The 19,656-nt window shown below is 37.2% G+C and overlaps 1 protein-coding gene and 1 long non-coding RNA gene across 2 annotated transcripts in view; one reads left to right on the plus strand and one right to left on the minus strand.

Annotated features, from left to right (window-relative positions):
• pudp (pseudouridine 5'-phosphatase) overlaps window positions 1–12,629 on the minus strand; it is a 23,056-nt gene extending 10,427 nt beyond the window's left edge. The window contains exons 1-3 of the mRNA XM_015019769.1: window positions 12,512–12,629; window positions 9,015–9,233; window positions 8,416–8,645 (exon numbers count right to left, since the gene is read on the minus strand). Of these exons, the coding sequence (XP_014875255.1) occupies window positions 8,416–8,645; window positions 9,015–9,233; window positions 12,512–12,581 (519 nt within the window). The 5' untranslated portion in view covers window positions 12,582–12,629. The remainder of the gene's footprint in view (window positions 1–8,415; window positions 8,646–9,014; window positions 9,234–12,511) is intronic.
• Window positions 12,630–18,793: 6,164 nt separating this feature from the next.
• On the plus strand, window positions 18,794–19,244 carry LOC106937985 (uncharacterized). The gene is made up of 2 exons (XR_001422505.1): window positions 18,794–18,912; window positions 18,984–19,244. It is a non-coding gene; the product is annotated as an uncharacterized LOC106937985 (long non-coding RNA).
• Window positions 19,245–19,656: the final 412 nt, after the last annotated feature.

The following is a 19,656-nucleotide window of genomic DNA, read 5'->3' on the forward strand; positions in this document are numbered from 1 at the left end:
CAAAACTTAGACCGAACCTACGCCCTTGTTTGATAGATACAGCATTTTTATAACAAGTGAAAGTTTCATAGTTAATTGGTTGTGCTTTATAATGTCAGCTGGAAAATACATAATAATCCCCCTTTAAATTACATTTTGTTGCAAAATGCCACAAAAATCCTTTGTAGCCTGTGAGAATCCAATAAACTGTTTCTAGTTTCTGTCCAGGTGGCATTTCTACTTGACAGAGTGAGTAGATTAGAATTAGTGTTATGTTTGTTCGGCTTCTTTTATTTTAGTTAGTTGGTAGGAAATTGAAAATCACTGATAGTTAATACATTTTATTTTAGTAAATCCAACCTCAAGTCAGCATCTAGTAGTAGTATTTTAATTGATTGTAAATGAAATCGATATAACACAGATATCTCGTCAATCTGCTGATAATGGACAGACTGCTGCCTGGAATGGAAGAAACTAGGAAACATTAATCTAGGAACTGTAATTTCATACAGTTAAAACTTTACGACAATACCTTCCCCATCTTATTTTGACGAATTTCAATAAAACAAATGGAGTCATAAACGAGTGTCTAAGATCCAGAGAGTCTCCTGAAAATCATAAACGTCTCTTCCTTCTTTGCAGATTACAATGTCGATCCTTTATTACATGAAACCTTTTCAACCCCTGATGGTTTAAGGAGGATGAAAGTGTACATACGCAGGAGGTTAGGGTGGGCCCAGAATAATAGTTGCTGCATTGTTGCAGCATCATTATCTGCACATCTGAAGCTCTTATGGCCAGAAGGGAATTCTCCGTCTCTTTCCACTCTGTGTGAAAACCTTCTCCTGCTTTACTATCGTTCAGTGTGAGCGATTTATAAATCACTTCTCCTTCATGAGGTCGCGCCGAGGGAAATCGGCTTTTAATGGAAGTTGTATGACATTACTTTCACACAGACCGGTAAGATGTAGGTTAATTTGAAAATCATTATGTTGTGATTAAGAGCCAGTGTGATAATTATGACTTTCTTACCTGTCATTTACAGTTACAGGTGAACTGCTTGCCTGGAAATTCACAAAATATTTTGACATTTGGAAACTATATGAATGGATAAGGTTTGAGATGTAAATAAAGACATCACCATAGACAGTGAGCAATAATCAATATTCATTTAAACTCCTTGATGACAAGAGTCTGATCACCTAAAGCTGTGACTCTTTCTATTAAGGTGAACTTGAAACCACATGGACCACGTTTTGGAGTTATTGGTCACATTTTTCCTCTTATGTGGAATAACTTTTCATACTGTATTGTATCTTATGATACTTTGACAAAATACATTTTAGAGTCAAAAGAATAACCAGAAAAACTATATGACAGTCTGTAAAAGAATCATAATATGATTACAACACAAAGTCCCAGGAACACTTAATTAGTTTCAGCGAGGTCAACTGTACTTAAATCTAAGTAGAAATCAGTATAAATATCTGAAGTTCTGAGTGCTTGGAAGAGCTAGTGTCTGAAAGCACAAGAGAGAAATTTGGGGAGGAAATACAAACCTTAGAACTCACCTGTGAAAAGTTTAACAAGGCAAATTCCAAAACTACAAAACATATAATAATTAAATCATAAATCATAATTAGGCCCCTTTATGGCAGAGTAGAGGATGTGGGATTTCAAAGTATAGTGAAAAAGAGTTACTCTATTAAGAGCATTCAGTTGATGCTTCAGACTCTATGCAATGAAGATTGAGCCACAAATTCAAAAAGTTGCCTAACACAACAAATATATTCCATAAATTTCAGGCAAATCAATTTTTGTGCTGAACATTCACATAAAATAAAGCATGAAAACATTAATTTTACACTTTTTGGTTCTCAGTTAAGTGTCTCAGTAAAACAACTCCATGTATTAGCTTCCCTAAAACTAGCTGACTAACTATCAAGTGCTTTTGGGAAAAAAAGGGAAAAGAATTTAACAAAAAACTGGAACTTAGCCCAACATTGGATTAGCCACTAAAAGTTCTGGACTCGAATCAGAACTTTAGACTTGACTTGGACTTGAGAAGCAATGATTTGTGACTTCACATCTTATTACACTAGCAAATGAGCCAACAGTGGTGGAGACGTGTTGTTGTTCAGCAAAAAGCTAAGCCCAAATCTGGATTTAATAAAAAATACTACACAATATTGAAAAAGTTTAGAAACATTTTTAGTGCAGTCACAAACAACTGTCTCAGAATCGATCCTTAACTGCAAGGATTAGAAAAAACGACGCACATGCTGCCAGCTGATTTAGCTAGCTAGTAAAACGTGGGCTAAAGAACTGAAGTTGATAGACAGCAACATCTAACTTCCTTTAGACATTTAAACTTACACAGGTAATGATGAGTCAAAGCTAATAAAGCAACTAATGTATGGTAAATGTTAGCTAAACAACTAAGTCATTCTTTTTTTTGCTCAATAATTTAATAGTGGAGCCTAGAATGTGTAATCATGTGTTGTCAGAATGAGTGATGAGTATTGTGAGCATTGTGAAAGGAACTCATTGAATGTCCGCAGCCTGCTGAGGGATAACTTCTGGGAAGGTTTATCAAAAAAGAAATTTTAAATTCAGTGTTGAAACTGTAAAGCCCATTTCCTAATTACACCTGATTTAAATATCTGGATCATCAAGACTTCCCCAGGTGCAATGCTCTGTATGATTAATGACAGACAACCAACTGGTTCCTTTTCGCTCTCTTCATCAGTCTGAGCACAAACTAGTTCACTTTCATTTTTCATTAATCTTATTCCAACCTCTGAGCAAAGCTTTAGAAAAATAATCTGTCTCACTAACGGCTTTGGAACAATGTGAAAGACATTTACTTTTCAATCAACCCAGACATCAGAAGCTAAAGGGCCTGGACTTCCATTAACAAGCTTGGCAATATAACTACATTATAATCTATAATTACAATCATTATTCATCACCTATCCTTTTGGTTGAAACTGACAAGATAAATGCACACAGAATAAAAGCAAATTTCACCTATTGCTACAGATTGTGAGTTGGACTTGGGACTGTCTTTTGACTGGACAATTTCAACACTTGACTGTACAGATGAGTCTAAAACTAAATTATCAGGACACCAGAACAGAGGGCACGCTGGGCCTAGACCAAGTAAAGTTTTCCAGCAAAAGTACCCCATGCCATCTGTGAAGTATAGAAGTGGAAGTGTTATGATTTGGGAATGTTTTGCTGCAGCAAGACCTGATCAGCTCACTGTTACTGAGTCCAACATTAATCCTACTGTCTATCACAAGGTGTTTAAGGAAAATATGAGGCCATTTGTAAAAACAACTAAACTAAATCCGAACTGGACCTTTCAACATGGCAACAACCTAAAATACACCAGGTAATTCACTAAACACTGGCCAAGAATTAAGAAATGGAAAGCTGTAGTCCTAGTCAAAGCCCACATGTGGATCTCCCTGAAATGCTGTGTGAAGTCGAAATGATCTGAACATACAAGAAACTCTTCAAACATCTTCAAGTTAAGAGAGGAGTGGGACAAACTGTTAGAGCTGGTAGATGGAGACAAGAAACATCTTCTTCCAAAGAAGGAAGGACTGCCAGCGAGGACGTAGTAGGGTGTCCTAACTTTGATTTTAATCACTAAAACAAGGTTAGTATTTTGTGTTTACCTAAAATTAAATGCATTTTCCAGAATGTCTCCATTTGTCAACATGACTGTTGTTCAGTTTTCTCTACCTCATCATATCTCCTGTGGTTCCCAGTGATAATTGACTTTTCATCAGAGTTGAATCAGAGAACCTGATTATTCTCTCTGCTGAATGTTACCACTTCATGACTACTTTTTCTCTTAATATCCTTCTGCTAGCAGTTTTTCCACTGCTTGCTCTCCTTTTCTTTCCCTCCAACTCCTCCTCGTCTCTTGTCGCTCATGCTTTATTCTCTCCTTTGCCACAAAGTGGAAGTCAGAGGGTGACGCTTCATCTGTTTTCCACTAAACGCTGCGTCAATCCCCCCTCTGAGCTGCAGTTTCATATCTCATCAAGAAAAATGCCAGTTCTTACTACGGTTGGCTGCGGATTGAAGGAAAAAAAAATCAGGTGCATCATGCCACAGGCTGGACCCGTTTGCAGCAAAAGCCTTTCATGCAAGAGGACTTAGCATGAATATATCAGCCAGAAGCCGAAGGTATCTTTGCATAAATGCTCAAAACCTGAAAGATTAAATAACTGCAACATGACTATGTTTGTAAGTCACAAATATAAAGCTTTATTTCATCATCGAGGGAAATTTAACTGACATGAAATTAGACTGAAGTTATTTTGTTAAAACTCAGTTAGGATTATCAACATCCCTTACATCTGTTACATGACAAAACAAAGAGGGACAGAACTTTTCATTTTCTTCAAAGTCAGATGTTTTCATGCATCCTTTTTTCTGTTTGGTAGAGTTACATTTAAATGGTTTGATTTAGAGTTAAATGCTGGTAATTTGGTCCATTCCTCCAGACAGACCTGGTAGAACTTTGTAGGCCTCTTTGCTCACACACTTTTGCATTTCTGCCCTCTAATGTTCTCTGGGACTGAGATAAGATGAAAAATAACAAAAATATGTTAAAAAGCTACATTAAAAATGACTGAATATCTAATCTCTGAGATCTTCCTTCAATATTTACACATGTTCTTTCCATGTGATCTATTTAGTCACTCCGTCTGTAAAACAACCCCACAACATGACTTACTTCACAGTAGGATGGTGTTTAAATGCTGGTCATAATGTACTGATGGTCAATATGACCAAGCTCTTCATTTCAGTTCCATCTGACCAGAGGATGTCTTTAAAAGTGAGGTCAAAGTGCAAATTGCCCTTTTCTATTTCTGTTGGAGTAATTAATGGCTTCTTCCTCTCTGAGCAGCCTGTCAGTCCATGTTGCTACAGGACTTATGACATTTCTCTCCTCTCTTGCAGTTTCACCAGTAGCTTAGCACAGTCTTTAACATTTGTTCTGATGTAAATGTTCACATTTTACAACAAAACCCAGAATCAATCTTCTTTATTAATGTCAGGATGGCTAGACATTCCCATGCTTGTTATATTTGATTAGAACTGAACAGATGGATGAGAAAGCCTTCAGATATCTGGAAATCCTCTAGTAGAAATGTCTTCTTATTCTCATATTCAGCGTATATAATCAGAGCTGATCATCCTAACTGACCTAAAACAGTAAAAAGTCAGTTGTATTTAATGTCATAAAACGACAAACAAAAGTTGAGTCTTTTTATCTAGTGCAAGTAAATACCTACACTCAACATCTGAAGGAATCTTGACATACTCATATTGACGATACAGTGTAAAAAGGTAAGAAATTACAGCAAGTCAGAGTGTCAGTGTAGATCTGAGAAAAGTAGTCTTAAAAGATGCCTTAATGATGTCGGCAGTCCGTAAAGAAAATTATAAATGTACCCTGTAGCTTGTACCTTGTATTGCTTAGGATAAAAGGATAAAATAATCATCTATTTCTCCCTCCTCACACCATCCCAAGGTTTTAAAGTATAACCAGTCTGTTTAAATCATTGCCTCCTTCCTATGTGTATTTATTCTCAGTTATCAAAAGCTGTTATCAGCTTTGATCTGTTATTCTAAAACAGATACATACCGTAGGTCCCCTAGGTTTACTGTCCGTGTCTGGTGATAAATGGATGTGTTCCGCAGCAATCATCAGTACATCACCCTAAACCTTTAGTTCAACTTCACTTGTTTAATTTTTTTTCTCATCTAATGTTTATACATGTTCATTTCATACGAGATATTTGGTTCCATAGTTGGACTGATCTAATGAAAACTGTGCATTTAACACAACTCAGCCTGATCTGCTTTCTCAAAAACTCCCGAAAACACAGATGGAGGCTTCAACAACCACCTGGATTAATAACTACCACAGTTTGTGGATTAACCAGAAGCACAGGGAACTACACTCTCACTATTCCTTTTCATTCTATACCACTTAGATTTACAGCACAAGTCACACAGAGTGACTACAGAGTCACTCTGATGACTGTAGTGGTCGGGTGTATCTGAGAAGGTTAGCACATACAGATGGTGGGATTAATCATCTTGTTCTGGGAGCTACTGTGGAACATCTGGAGATTATAGTACAAAGAAGGATTCTTTATAAGATACAAGAAAATTATGGACTGAGCATCCTTTTCAGAAGATTATCTTCAGTCAGGGGCTTCTTCAGACCTTCTGTAGTACAGACCTCTATAGGAGATCCTTTCTGCTCACAACCAATCAGCATCTACAATAACTATGGAGAACCTTGGGTAATATGCTTCAAGTTGCTGGTTCTATTTTGGTTTTTTAACTTTAATGGTCTGACAGTAATCAGCCCAGGCGTTTCTGGTTTGTTGATCAAAACTACATGTTTAATGTCTGGTAATGAAGATTTAATGAAATTAGGGTCAACTAAGTTTTCCCTCAATATATGTATATAATAATCTTCTAAAAACAATGTTTTGTGCTTCCTTAGGTTAGCTTTGTCTGATGACAAATGATGGTGAAGAAAAAAGTTAAAAGACAGGACTGTTTAATGAATATCTCATGGATTTATATATGCAAACTCTCATATTGTTATCTATTCAACAAATGCTGCTCTTCTTTTAGAACTGAAGCCAGTGACACCGCCACTTACCAGCAGCCTTTTTATTGAATATTTAATCAATATTCTGGGTTTTTAATAAGGGGATTTGTTCAAATTAACATCAGGCTGTCATTTCTGCCTGCTGTCTACAGTGAGTATTTCCCCCTAAACTAGGTCATCCTCACAGTTATTTGGTTCTTCTAGGGAAATATTTGGCAGCTATTTTAGCCTGACTCAACAGAGCAAAAGGCTTGCTGACAGTCTGAACACGTGTCTCAAAAAGCATCCGAACCCAGAAAGCTTCACAGTTTTGATCAAAGTGCTGGATGTTAAGTGGATGTGTGTCAGTGACATAACGTCCTGCCTGCAAGGCTCCAAATGGAACAAATTAGATGCAAATCTAAAAAAGATGCAGGGTGATGCACGGGCTGCTAAACTCAATTAAAACAGACCAGATATTTTTGGACACATACTGACATGTAGTTCCAGATCTATTCGATTCACTGACACAGTCAGGTTAAGTGAAGGTATATCTGTTCATATGTATTTTTAATCTTTGTCTCCCACCTGAATGTGCAGAAGGTCCACAGAGTAGAGAATGATGACACTTACCTCAGAAATCTTCTATGCACTAAAAATAGGTATAGAACTACTGCTAGTTATCGAATCATTTTTCATCATGTTTGGTTTTCTAACATGTTTAAAGGAAGAAACTTTGGGTATTACAGCCAATCAACAGCAAGAAAATTGAATGGCACTGCTGGATTGGCTGATATGCCAAATGCCAGTCAATAACATATGAAGTAGCAATGTGCTGAGGTATTCCAGCTTTACAAGGTGTTTATTTTTATATTTCAGATGTGATGTAAGAAAAATTGTCAAATAATTTGGAGCTGCATTCCACAGAAAAATCTGCAAATACTAAACCATCAATAGAAACAGGGTCCACTGTTTATTCATTTAAATGTGATCTTTGGGGGGTGAAAAAAACTATTTAACATGCATAAAATAACATTCCAGCACCAATAAAGTGATTTTTAAGATTTCAGGTTTTTAGCTCTGATATTTGTTTTGTCCTTTAATTTTCTGACTTGTTTTAAGAAACAAATCACTTTAAGTCATCATCAAATGCAAATATTGGCTAAAACATTTTAACAAAATGAAAAAGTTCTGAAGAAATTGGGATATTGTCTTTTTAAATTGTGAGTCAGGAATCAGAGAATGTCTGGAAGGGAAGGAGTAAAGATTGACGTTAAAAAAAAGGAAAAAATTTGGTGAAAGGCTCATAGAGAAATGTCACTGATGTGTCGACACCAGAACTCCAGACGTCCCTCAGGTTGTTGCTTTTAACAACAGAACAGGAAACAAAAGCCCAACAGCAATTTCAAAGTTCATCACCCACACAAAAAATGTTACTCTCCCTTTGCAAAAAGCCCTTATGAATTTGGTAACCTTGGTTCAGAAAGCTTTACATGAGGTGTTTCTTAAAAACAAACTCATAACCTAACTGAAGTCTTCTACAGAAAATGCATTTGATGGAAATGCATATCACACCACATCAACACAGGAGGAAGGTTGGCCTACATTAGTTACCTTCAACACACATAATCAGCAGCTTGCATTCCCTGACTGACTGTAGCTTTAAAACTTTTCCCACTGCTCTCAACAATCTTTTTAAGGTGCAAAGATATGTGTTTCACTCTGAAATAATTGTGTTTGTTTCTCAGCAGAGCATGAAAGAAACTCTGACACCGACTGTATCTGTAATCTGGAGTTCCTACCTTCTCTGGGGAGGCTGGGGGGCTGAATCTGCTGGCACACACCAGGAAGGAGTCGGGCTCAGGTTTGCCGTTCTTCACATCGGGATCATCGCCCAGAACAATGCGATCAAACAGAGCAAAAATGTTTGTGTGTGCACTGGTCTTCAGCTTGAAGGTCACACCAGCTGAGCTGGTTGCCACAGCGATGGGGATGTGGTGCTTCTTCAGATGGTTTACAAGTTTCTCCACTCCTGGTTCATGAGAAGCAAAATGACAAATCAGGTCAAACAGGGCTGGTTACGGAAAACCACACAAACCTTCTCTAAATGTTTCCAGTTCTGGTCAGGTGTTTCTGTCCACTCTTCATGGGAATAAGCACAGTATTCATTTCATAATTTACTTCCAATACAGAATAATTTACAAATACATTTCCATTGACCACATAATTACGCAATTTGACATTTTGAAAATAAATTTGTTTAACAGAAACATGCCAATGTACCAAAATGTAAGCATGAGAAGGCTTTGTGTAGAAGTATAGGTAGAAATGTGTGTTGATCTTACAATTACCTATTGAAATGTTTCAAACATGGAGAATGGGAGTGGTAAATAAGACAAACCTGGCAGAAGTTTGGCTGACGGAAAGATCCTCTCCTGTATTTGCCTGCTTTCCTTCAGCAGCTCCTCAGCTGTCATGGGAAGATCCAAGGAATCCCGGATAATCTGGGCGGCATCCAGAGCCTTTTTCCCCATCACAGACGACTTCACGTCCCAGGTGTACTGCTTCCCGAAGCGATCGCATATTTCTTGGAAAGACACTGTGTAAAGTCGTTCTGTGTCTAAAATAAGAAGACAAAAAGAGACAAAAGATCTCATCTAAAGTGCTGCTTAGGGTTCGCTATAAAACAGACATTTGGTTTGATGCCACAGACTAGCTTCAGGGAAATGGCTATAATACAAACAGATTTAAAGGTAGGGATGTACAAGAAATAAAAACCAGCAACGTTAACTTGGGAAATAAAATGGATATTAAACCAAATATTTTCTTAAAGTTAAACCTATGTTTGATTTGAAGACAGTGGAAGATTCTGATAACCTTATGTAACATAATATTCACATAAAAATCAACAATAAAATTGACAATATTTAAGCCAAGAATTAATTCTGCTGCAACTAACACAATATTACATTGTTAAAAAAACATGGTACTGAAAAGCAGCATTTAGCTGTAAACTGGATTTTGATAGCAAAAATAACTAAGAATATTCTGTGAAGTTTAGCTGCACTTAAATGTTCATTATGCCCAATGATGTAATAGTTCTGGAAAATCTCCTTCATATGGTCTGAAAATCAGCTGCTTTGAAGACTTTAAAACAGAAAGCGCTTATTTTAGTTTCCACACCATGACTGCCCAACACTACAACAGCATATTAGAGCCATTGAAGATAAAAGAAAAAAACAATTTGCTCTGGAGAAGTAAATTACAGCCAAAAAATAAACATAAAATAAAATAAACATATTTTAAAAATCGCATAAATTTTGAGATAAATTAAAAATAAATTTTTAAACAACGGCAAAACTGAAAAATAACAGAACATTTTAATTTTCCATTATTTATACTAGCATACATCTACCACATTAAAACTAGAATATTCTCAAACATTGTAAAGTCATTAAATCGTAAGAAAAAAAAATCTCAAGTCAGATGATCACGACAAAAAATGTACATTTTTAAATAGTTTATCAATGTCTACTACTTAATAATAGGGGGTCTTTACCAGTTAATTTTTAAAATAACTGCTCTTATATTTTCTTTCTTTCTTATGGTTGTGACTTGTTTTTATTTGTATCAAAATGTTCACTGTAAATTACACTATTTTTAGCTGTACATTGAAATCTGTCTTAAATCATAAGTCATGTCTGTTTTTATGCAGACTACAGATGAAAATCAGCCTCTCTAACTAAACTATTATGTGTTCATGTTGATTAATATGCATTGTCCTCTTTATATATAAAAAAAAAAACATAAGTTACATAAAAACACCAAGAATGCCCTTTAAGGTCTGAGTTCAGACTGGGAGAGTTTGCTAAGGAGTTCTACGTTTTTTAACCAAAATGGCTGCTGACCAGTTTGAATGTAGTGGAGGCATCAGCTTTTTTATTTGCTCTTTTTAAAATTTTGTTTCATTAAACTTAAAGCATATTATGCTGTAAAATAAGTATTTCTTAAGTTTTTTAGAGAAAATTGGTGCTAGCCTGTAGTTAGAGAAACAAAATGAACACCCCACCACTTTTTAACAGCTGGGGAGTGAAATCATCCCAGCTCTGAGCTCCATCTTCAAAGACGGCTCTAACTCGGTATCAGATCCATACGGCCAGACTAAAACCAGATCACTTCAGAGCGTTATCTGGCACCTGATTAAACCACTCAGTTAGTCTTTGTTGGAAGCTATCAGGGGAAAGCTTCACACAAGGTGAAGATTAGCATCCGACTGTCAGCTTCCAATTTGGTACATCAGTAAAGGGCTATTTCACTGCTTCTGTAGTACAAGGACTAAATCAGATTTGTGGCGCCTTAAGATTTAAAACAGGTCAAACCTGGACTGAAATGTTCAACACTGATTACAGGAATCTGACGAGATTTCACCACACAAGGTCTAATCAGTAAAAATGGATATTGTTTTTATAACCTCAACTCGAGGCATTAAAGTCCATACCTAGCCTTAAATAATTGTTCCTGTGTCATAAATGTGTCATAAAAAGTTTACTGCTTCTTCTGACCCCTTTTCTTTCTTTTGGAGAAACGTGCTAGCTGCATTAATTTATTCAGGGTGTCATGCTGTGATAAAGCTACAAGGCACATGATGCAAAATATGAAACAAAACTATTTCCATAGAGAATTTTGCCTCCAAAATTTGGCTTACTGTTGTTTGATTGGAACAGACCAGTCAAGCTGAAGGAGATTTGTTAAACATTTATAATAATAGATAAACTTGTGGATTTTTTTGTTTTTTTTTTTGTTTTGTTTTTTACCTCTGGACCACCGTAGAAATAGAAGAAGAAGTTTATAGCACTTTTTCAGCAACAAGGCAGTTCAAAGAGCTGCACCTCATTAAATTTCAGTAACTTGCTTTAGAAAGTAAAACAGATTTTATATATAAAATCTGTTTATATTTTAAGCATTATAAACAGATTTATAATGTTTATAATGCTGTGATTATAAACATTATAAATCTGTGATATATTTTAAGCATTTCAGTTCAGGTCATTTTGATGATTTCAGCTTACACGTCGTGAAAACCCAAAAGTACATTTCTCCTAAAATATAATAAATTGTTTATTTCCACAAGCAATGTAAGCCACAAAGGTCATTGATAGAGAAGCTGGTTGCTCGCAGAGTGATGTAGTATGCAATGGAAAGTTGAGTGAAAGAAAGAAAGTGGCAAAAGTATTATCAAACAACCAACAGCACTGATACCAGCAAACTTACCTAACCTTAACCCCAAAGAGGATCTATGAGCTGGTTGTAAAGATTAAAATGATGGACACCAGAACCAACAATCACCAGCTCCATGTCATGCTGCACTGGTGCATTTTTCATGCTAAAAGAAATCAGACCAAGTCTTGATGCCAGATACTTACAATACTTGGAGTCATAGACAAACACTCACTAACTTAATACAGTACACCTCCGCAAGTGTTTGTAAAACATAATAAACCAACTATATCACTAAATATAAACGAGTTTCAATTAATTAATTTATTGGCTGGACTAAAATTGTTGCTCAATTAGATTTTAATTCATTAGTTCAGATTGAGCTGTTCAAAGGTTGGCCAGCTTCCTTAAACATCAAACTGAACTGAGATCTTTATACTTTATAGCGCCAATTGATTTATGAAAAATAAGCCGAATTAATTGTCGTTCTCAAAAGACAAAAAATGTCTTCGTGTTTAATACTATGTGTTACGTTAATTATGTGCGAAATCGCCACGACTTGGTATATTTTCCTATGGCGCTCGTTAGATGTGGTTTTCACGGCTTCAGACGGTGAACGAGCTGAAGTTCGGCTCAGATGACGCTGCTTAAAGTAAAACAACAGATGAACAGGTGGATTACCGAGCAATAATCCATCCATGTCGAAAATGACATGGCTCACAGGTTTGTAGCTGCTGACTGTAGTTGACATGTTTCACCCGGCGTAGTTTCGCGCATGCGTACTACACACTGGAAAGAGGAAACCAAAAACTTTACACGGACCCACGATGTACCGCGTGGATGGCGCGTGACATTGTTAATCTCTTGATATAAACCAGTTAAACTGACAAACACTTGCACGTCAAACTAGTATCAATGTTAAACTAACTAGAGTTTACGGGTTTGGCTCAAATACAACTTGGGCACTTCAGGGTTAGTTTTAGTCGATCCAGCGCAATGGACACTGGGAAATGCAGTCTGTTTTAGTATTTTCCTGGAAAGCCTAAAAAGTTTAACAAATGCTTACTTAAATATTTATGAAAAATAAGTATAATATATTAGACACAATAATAATTAAAATAAGTAACAATATGCACATACATTATGTATTAAATAATGTAAATTAGACTCTTTTAACTTATATTTTCTAAATGCCAGAATAATGATTTTTTGTTGTTGTTTGTTTTGTTTTTTTTAACTTTCTTCAAATTCAGAAGTTTAGACACATTCCCTAAAGCTGTTCAAAAAACAAACATGTTTAGTGGGTGAAAGTTGGGAAAATGAAGGAGCTATTGTGGATCGTAAAGTCCTACTACATCCATGAATTATGGCTGACACACATAATTCTTTACCATGAGTTTCTTTGTTTCCATGTGGAAATTAGCAAAGCAGAAATACAGCCTGACATTCTTTTTAAACTGAAGCATCTAGATTTTCAAATTTTGAATGATGATAATGTCGTTGAGTGAAAGTCAGTCTATCTGTAAGTCAGTGTTGCTGCCATTTGCCAGGACATTCTTGTAAAATATATTTTTAATCTTAACAAGTTTCTATCCTGGTTGAATAAAGGTTGATGATGATGAATTAAATTTCAATCACCTTTAAGTGTCCCTAGGTGGCAGGGGCGCCACCAGGAATCTTGGGCCCCATGACAAAAAATTCAATTGGGCCCCCCCTGCGCAACTACTGTTACAGTTTCTTGAGTCTATCTCCATATTTGTTAAAGTTGTCACAATGTTGTGACAGTTTGCTATGAAACAGATAATCTGTGAAAAAAATCAATCTCCTCCACCTCCTCCCTGAACTACTATTGTTAGCTAAAGTATTGCACCGTTCTGACCAAAACAATCAATCAAGAGGGTCTTAGTGTTGTTAATCAACCTCATTCATTCACTGCTAAATGTGCTAATGGCAGAGAAACAACTTATTGTTACAGGAAAACTGTTTATTTGCTGTCATTGGTAGCTATGCTAACTAGACTGAGAATTCACAACAGGCTATGCTAGTTGCAGCACAGCATAGAGTGAGGGAGAGCGAGGATGAGCAGCCACATGAGATTGTGATTGACAGCGCTAAAACCCACCTCCTGCCTCTGATTGGTTGTTTCTAGATAGCACTGGGAGAAGGCAGAGGAAATAATTTTTTCACAAATTATCTCTCATGTCATACTGTCACAACACAATGTCAGTTTCAACAAATATGTAAAAAATATTTTTTTTTTAATAAAAGTTACATACTGCAGCTTCAATTTATTTCATTTAGGAGAGGACGGGTTGGGAGGGACGTGGCAACAGATATCTGTAATTTAAATGCAAGCTAAGGTTAAACTACTTGGACTGGCTGCAGTCCAGACAGGAGGTTGTTTTTTTATAATTTTATAAAGATTATTTGAATTTCTGTCAGCAACAAATATATTGTTTTTGTTGTATAATTGCAAAAAGAGCAAAGACACAGAGAAATCCCTATGGGTTCTGTGGAATGGTGCTAACTAGATTGACATTGGACAAAGTGTTCTTCACCTTTATGACTGGGACGGGGGAGGAGGAGGGTTTATGCTGGTATCATGGGTTAGAGCTGCTGCTGAATGACTCATCTGTTGTTAATTGTGGTAAAAGGTACAGGGACAAGTTAAGTATATAAATATCTTGGTATTTATTTTCCTTAATTCATTAAATGCTATGGAGGCAACGGTAGTCTGTAGCTAAGCTACCTATGCTAAATGGTTGATAATCTCACACAGTCTACTCACCTATCTTGGAGAAAAACTGGGTTATGTTGGGAATGGAAATCCCAATCGATGAATCATAATTTGTATCGACACATGGAGCATAAAATCAGCCAAGAAAAGCATTCAGACTACTTATTTTATTAACTTTCAGCGCTGAAAGGAGACACTTTACCATTACATCCGAGAAGAGTTTCTAAAAAAGTCTGTGCAGCGTCTGAGGAGAAGGAGGAAGCTAGCTGATTATATGGACTGAAGACACTCCCTGAAATCACACCATGTCTCTGTGGCTTGAGAAAACGTTTCTTTTTCGTGAGAAATGGATCTTGGTGTCTAACAGAATCAAAAATGTAACTGGGCCTTTTGTCTAACAGCATGTGACTCTTTCTCGACCTTGGTAAAGCGTCTCAACAGTTACAAATTCCCACTCTTGTCTTTTTCTCTCTTATCTCTATATTTTGAAAACTTGACTTCATTATTTTTCTAGGCAGTATAGTAACAGCACCAGTCGTTCTTGTCTTGTACTGACTGCTGCTGAAAACGTCACCATCAAGGCGCTAAGCAGGAACGAACCATTTCATGCAGACACACAGGGGTCTTCAGTGCAAATATAGATGTGTGCTTTTTCGTCTGGGAGGAGTAACATTTAATTTTTAATGCAAAAAACTATTTTCAAAAACACAATAACAGTAACTGACAGGGCCTCGATTTTTTTTTTTATTTCTGTAAAAAAATATATTTGTTTTTGTGGACAGCCCCCCTATACCACGCCCCTGCTAGGTGGTAAAATCATTATCAGCTGAATTAATGATCACAATGCCTGTCCTCTACTACTTATTAATGATCACAATGTCTTGATGGTTGGCCATAATTATTTTGTCTGATTGTGTCAGGAAGTCCCACAGGATCTTATCTCAGTCGTTCTCCACCACCTTGGGAGGTAATTCCCACTTTGAACTAAATAGATATACAAATAAAGTCTTACTTGCTGTATCACTAAAAGTATGTGAAGTATTGAAGTGTACTATGGCTTTACAATGAATCGACAAAATGACACAGCTGAAAAGCAGAAGAGACGGAGAAGCTGGACTGAGTTGATGGACAGATGGATGGAGCTAAATCCAGGACAATCCTGAAAGGAAACCAGTTAGAGGTGGCAGAAGACTTGAGATTTTACTGGAAGTTCTCATTCCAGCAGGACAACAAACCTAAACACACAGCCAGAGATACAGAGGAATGGTTCAGATCAAAATGGATTCAGTCAAAGTCCAGTCTGAGATTCTGCAAGACACCAAAATAGAGTTTCACAAATGACTGATTTTTATTTCAAAGACTGTTTCATTTTTCTTTCCATTTCACTGCAATGGAAATGCAGTGTTGGTCTATTACAGGGGTCACCAACTCCAGTCCTCCAGGGCTTCCATCCTGTAACTTTTAGATGCGTCTCTGCTCAAACACACCTGGATCTAATAAACTGGTTGTTTCCAAGATATTGCAGAGAGGAATGAATGCTGGTGAGGGAATTCAGACATTTTGGAGCAGAGGTGAATCTAAAAGTTGCAGGATGGTAGCCCTGGAGGACTAGAGTTGGTGACCCCTGGTCTATTATATGAAAATCCTTTTTTTTTTATTCTGATATGTTACAAATGATGGAGAAAGATCGGGATGTGTACATCTTTTCGTAAACCCATGAGGTTCCTGTGCCCCTACCGTCAGTTTGTCTTAGAAATGAAAGCATCATCAACATTTTCTTCATAAGTGTAGAACAACCTTCACTAGGTTGAAGGTAATACATCTCAAAACACTTGATGTTTACCAAGTCATCAAATGGAAGATAGAAGTGCTGAGCAGAATGAGAGGGAGACGCAGCACCTTCTGAATGAGGTCGCGGCTTCATCAGTAACACAAAACGCTGCAGTAGAAGGTGTTTCCTCTGCAACACTTCACCCACTTTCACCTTTCACTCACCCTATCTCTGTTTGCGTTCACTAGCTGCTCTGAAGGTAAAGTCCTTGTCAAAAGTAATAAGCACAATGAAAGTTGATAATTTGATTGGTTTTGTAAAAGCACACTAGGAGGACCCGAAATCAGCCACGAGACAGGAGTGAGCAGAAAACTTAAGATCTTTATTAGCGTAAGCTAAGAGCGGCACACTGGTTTGACAGCTGTACAGGCTAGGAGATTGAGCATGGGGGGCCGGGGGAGAGGCGCTGATGCAGGGCAGCGTACTCACAACGTAGCGTCAGAGTAAGATCCAAGTTCTTGGTCAGCCGGGCCGAGGTCATACACAAAGGAGTAGAGAGCAGAGTCCGAGGGAGTAGGCGTGAGCGGCGTAGATGAACAGGCTAGGTCGAGATCCGGGTAGGCAAACAGCAGTCCGACAAGGGCAAGGCAAAAGGGGCAAATCCAGAGAACAAGAGCGAGGCAGAAACACAGAGGGCATGAATAGAGAGCTAGAAACTACTTGCTGAGAGCGTTCGATAATCTGGCAGTGGGTAGGTGCTGAGGGAGGCTTTAAGAAGGGAAGCAATCAGGGCGCGACACAGCTGCAGGGAATCAGGGAGAAGAGGGACATGACAAGGATGGTCTCAAAACAAAAACACCGGGCACATGACACCATTACAGGTTTACAGGTTTTTCTCCTCCAGCTACCTGACACGTCACATTCGCTGAATGAATCGGTGGCCCTTAGCTAGCTAGGAGCGACACAATTAATTCTCAGAAGAAGTTTGCTGCAATTCTGAGGTGTGAATAATTTAAAAACTGATTATGACAAAAAGTGTCAGTGTTGCAACAAATGAGGTAAGAGAAGAAGTCAGGCAGAAATGTGTTGATCATGTAAATTAGTCAGTTATTACAAGTATTCATCTAGAGCGAGACACATATTTCTGATGGGAAAGCCCAGAGAATCAATGACCTTTAGCTCAAGATGTGCTATCATCATACTGGATCAGATCATCCAATATTAAAGCACATACAGGCTGAAATCACTTCAACATTAATTTTGTTAATTAATTTTCCCTTAAGTAAAAACTAATAACAACAGAATTATATGAAATTTTAAGTGGGTCAAATCTAAATGTGTGTCAAATAGTTATAGTAGAAAGAAAGTATCATCTACAAACTGTACATATAACATAAATGAAACTTTTATAAAGGAAAAAACAAAGCTGTTCTGTTTTGTATATTTTGAGTCAGAATGACAAATACTCAAATGATTGACAGTTAAATGTAAAACTCGAAGGAGTTACAGTTTTGTATTGATTTTTTTTTTTATCAATCTCATTAATGAAATATCTTTCATATTGGCTTCAAATTTATCAGAAATTGGTGTGAAAGGGCAAACATGTCTGTTAAACCTACAATCTGATAAGTTGGATAGATGGACGAATAAGAAGAGTTTTATTAAGGTTTTACTGTTCTGCTACTGGCTAACCAATCATGGGGAAGCATGCAGACTTGACAGTCACCTTCAACAAGCAGGATGAACCTCCAACTGATGAAGAAGCTGGTTGTTCACATATTGCTGTAGTATCCAAGTTTATTTATGGAAAGTTGAATAGAAGGGAAAATGTTGCCAAAAAAAAAAGATAGTGGGACATTCTTCTAAAAATCCTCACAAAGGAGTCTCTGATCTGTGAGAACCAGAGAAACAAATACTTTCAGTGATTTTTTTAAAGAAAAATCACAAACCTCTTTTCTTCCTAAAGCCTCAAAAATGCCTTAATGAAACATTACGCAAATTTATTTTTGGAAAATCAAATTTTGTAATTTTAAGGTCAATGGACACTCAGCTACAATGTTTTCCTTATTACTCTTTCATAAGTGCCAGACGTGCAAGGTACGGTAACAGAGCGTAGCAGGAAGAAGCCTGCCCCAATATTCAGAACACTTGGCCCCCTAATCACCTCATGATGGGTGGAGAGTATAAAGGGAGACTCTCTCTCCTGGTTGCTTATGCTGGCATTTGGTCACACGCTGTTGGGAAGGTCGCTTGGAAAGCATGCAGTTCTTAAGTTCTAACATCAGTAAGTAATGTTTCTCCTTCTGCATAAGATCTACAAATTCAGTGTTTGATTTGAATTGTTTAAATCTAGAAACCACTGGAAGTCTCCTGCTGGGTACTGGGGTGTGGCTGTAATTCACCCTCTCCAGTGCAGTTTTCACATAAAACTGGTATGTGTTGTTTGTTTGCACCTATACAGCTCCATAACACCAAAAATAACAATTATTTATATATAGAACATATTGGAAAGCTGATCCTCCTGCTGTGGGCTGGAAAGGATCCTCTGGTTTGAGGTGAAGTCATCCAGCTCTGGTAGGTGACGATGGTTTCCTCTGGCTTCCACCTTCTGTAAATCACATACTAACCTTTTCATCTGATTCCAGCTCTGACACTGCTGCAGCTCGCTGGAGACCCTGCTGTTTTGTTTCACTGTTTTCTTTCATTCTTTTGTTTAGTTTATCTTGTTTCATTTTTGTAACTGCTTTGTTTAATTTGTTTTGTTTCGTTTAGTTGCTTAGTTTTGGGTTTTCTTTGGTTTAAATTTACTTTGGAACATTCTATTGTTTTGTGTGGCCTCCAGCCTTGCTGCAGGTAGCAGCCATGAATTATTTTAGACTATTCTATTAAAGCATTGATGATTTTAATTGGTTATGTTGGAGGTAACCTCATTTTAGTCTGTGCCCAAGTTTAAATTGTAGTAGTTTTTTTTTTTGTTTTTTTTTTTAACCAGTTCCCATTTGGACTGCCCTCCCCCTGCTGGTAGGCCTCAGTACTGTACACTCCCTTCCTATTGTGTTCCTTATGTTGTGATTGTCTCTTTTTAACATGAAACAATAAAATGTAATTAATTTTTTTGGAAAAGTCTTGTTCTCCTTGGTCACGAACCTCGAGCCTACTGGCAGTCTATTTCCTTGGGTGCAATTCCCAAGGTGGTGTTGACAACTTCTGGTTACCCTGCTGTGAGGAGCAGAGTATCAGATCCCTACCTTAGTGTTGCCACAAGAGGGACATAAAACCTGGAAGAACCTGATATTCTGTAAATGACAAATCGCAAGT

This window comes from Poecilia latipinna, unplaced genomic scaffold (genome assembly GCF_001443285.1).
Source record: "Poecilia latipinna isolate Pla-1442-1.1 unplaced genomic scaffold, P_latipinna-1.0 Scaffold2479, whole genome shotgun sequence".
Lineage (NCBI taxonomy): Eukaryota > Metazoa > Chordata > Actinopteri > Cyprinodontiformes > Poeciliidae > Poecilia > Poecilia latipinna.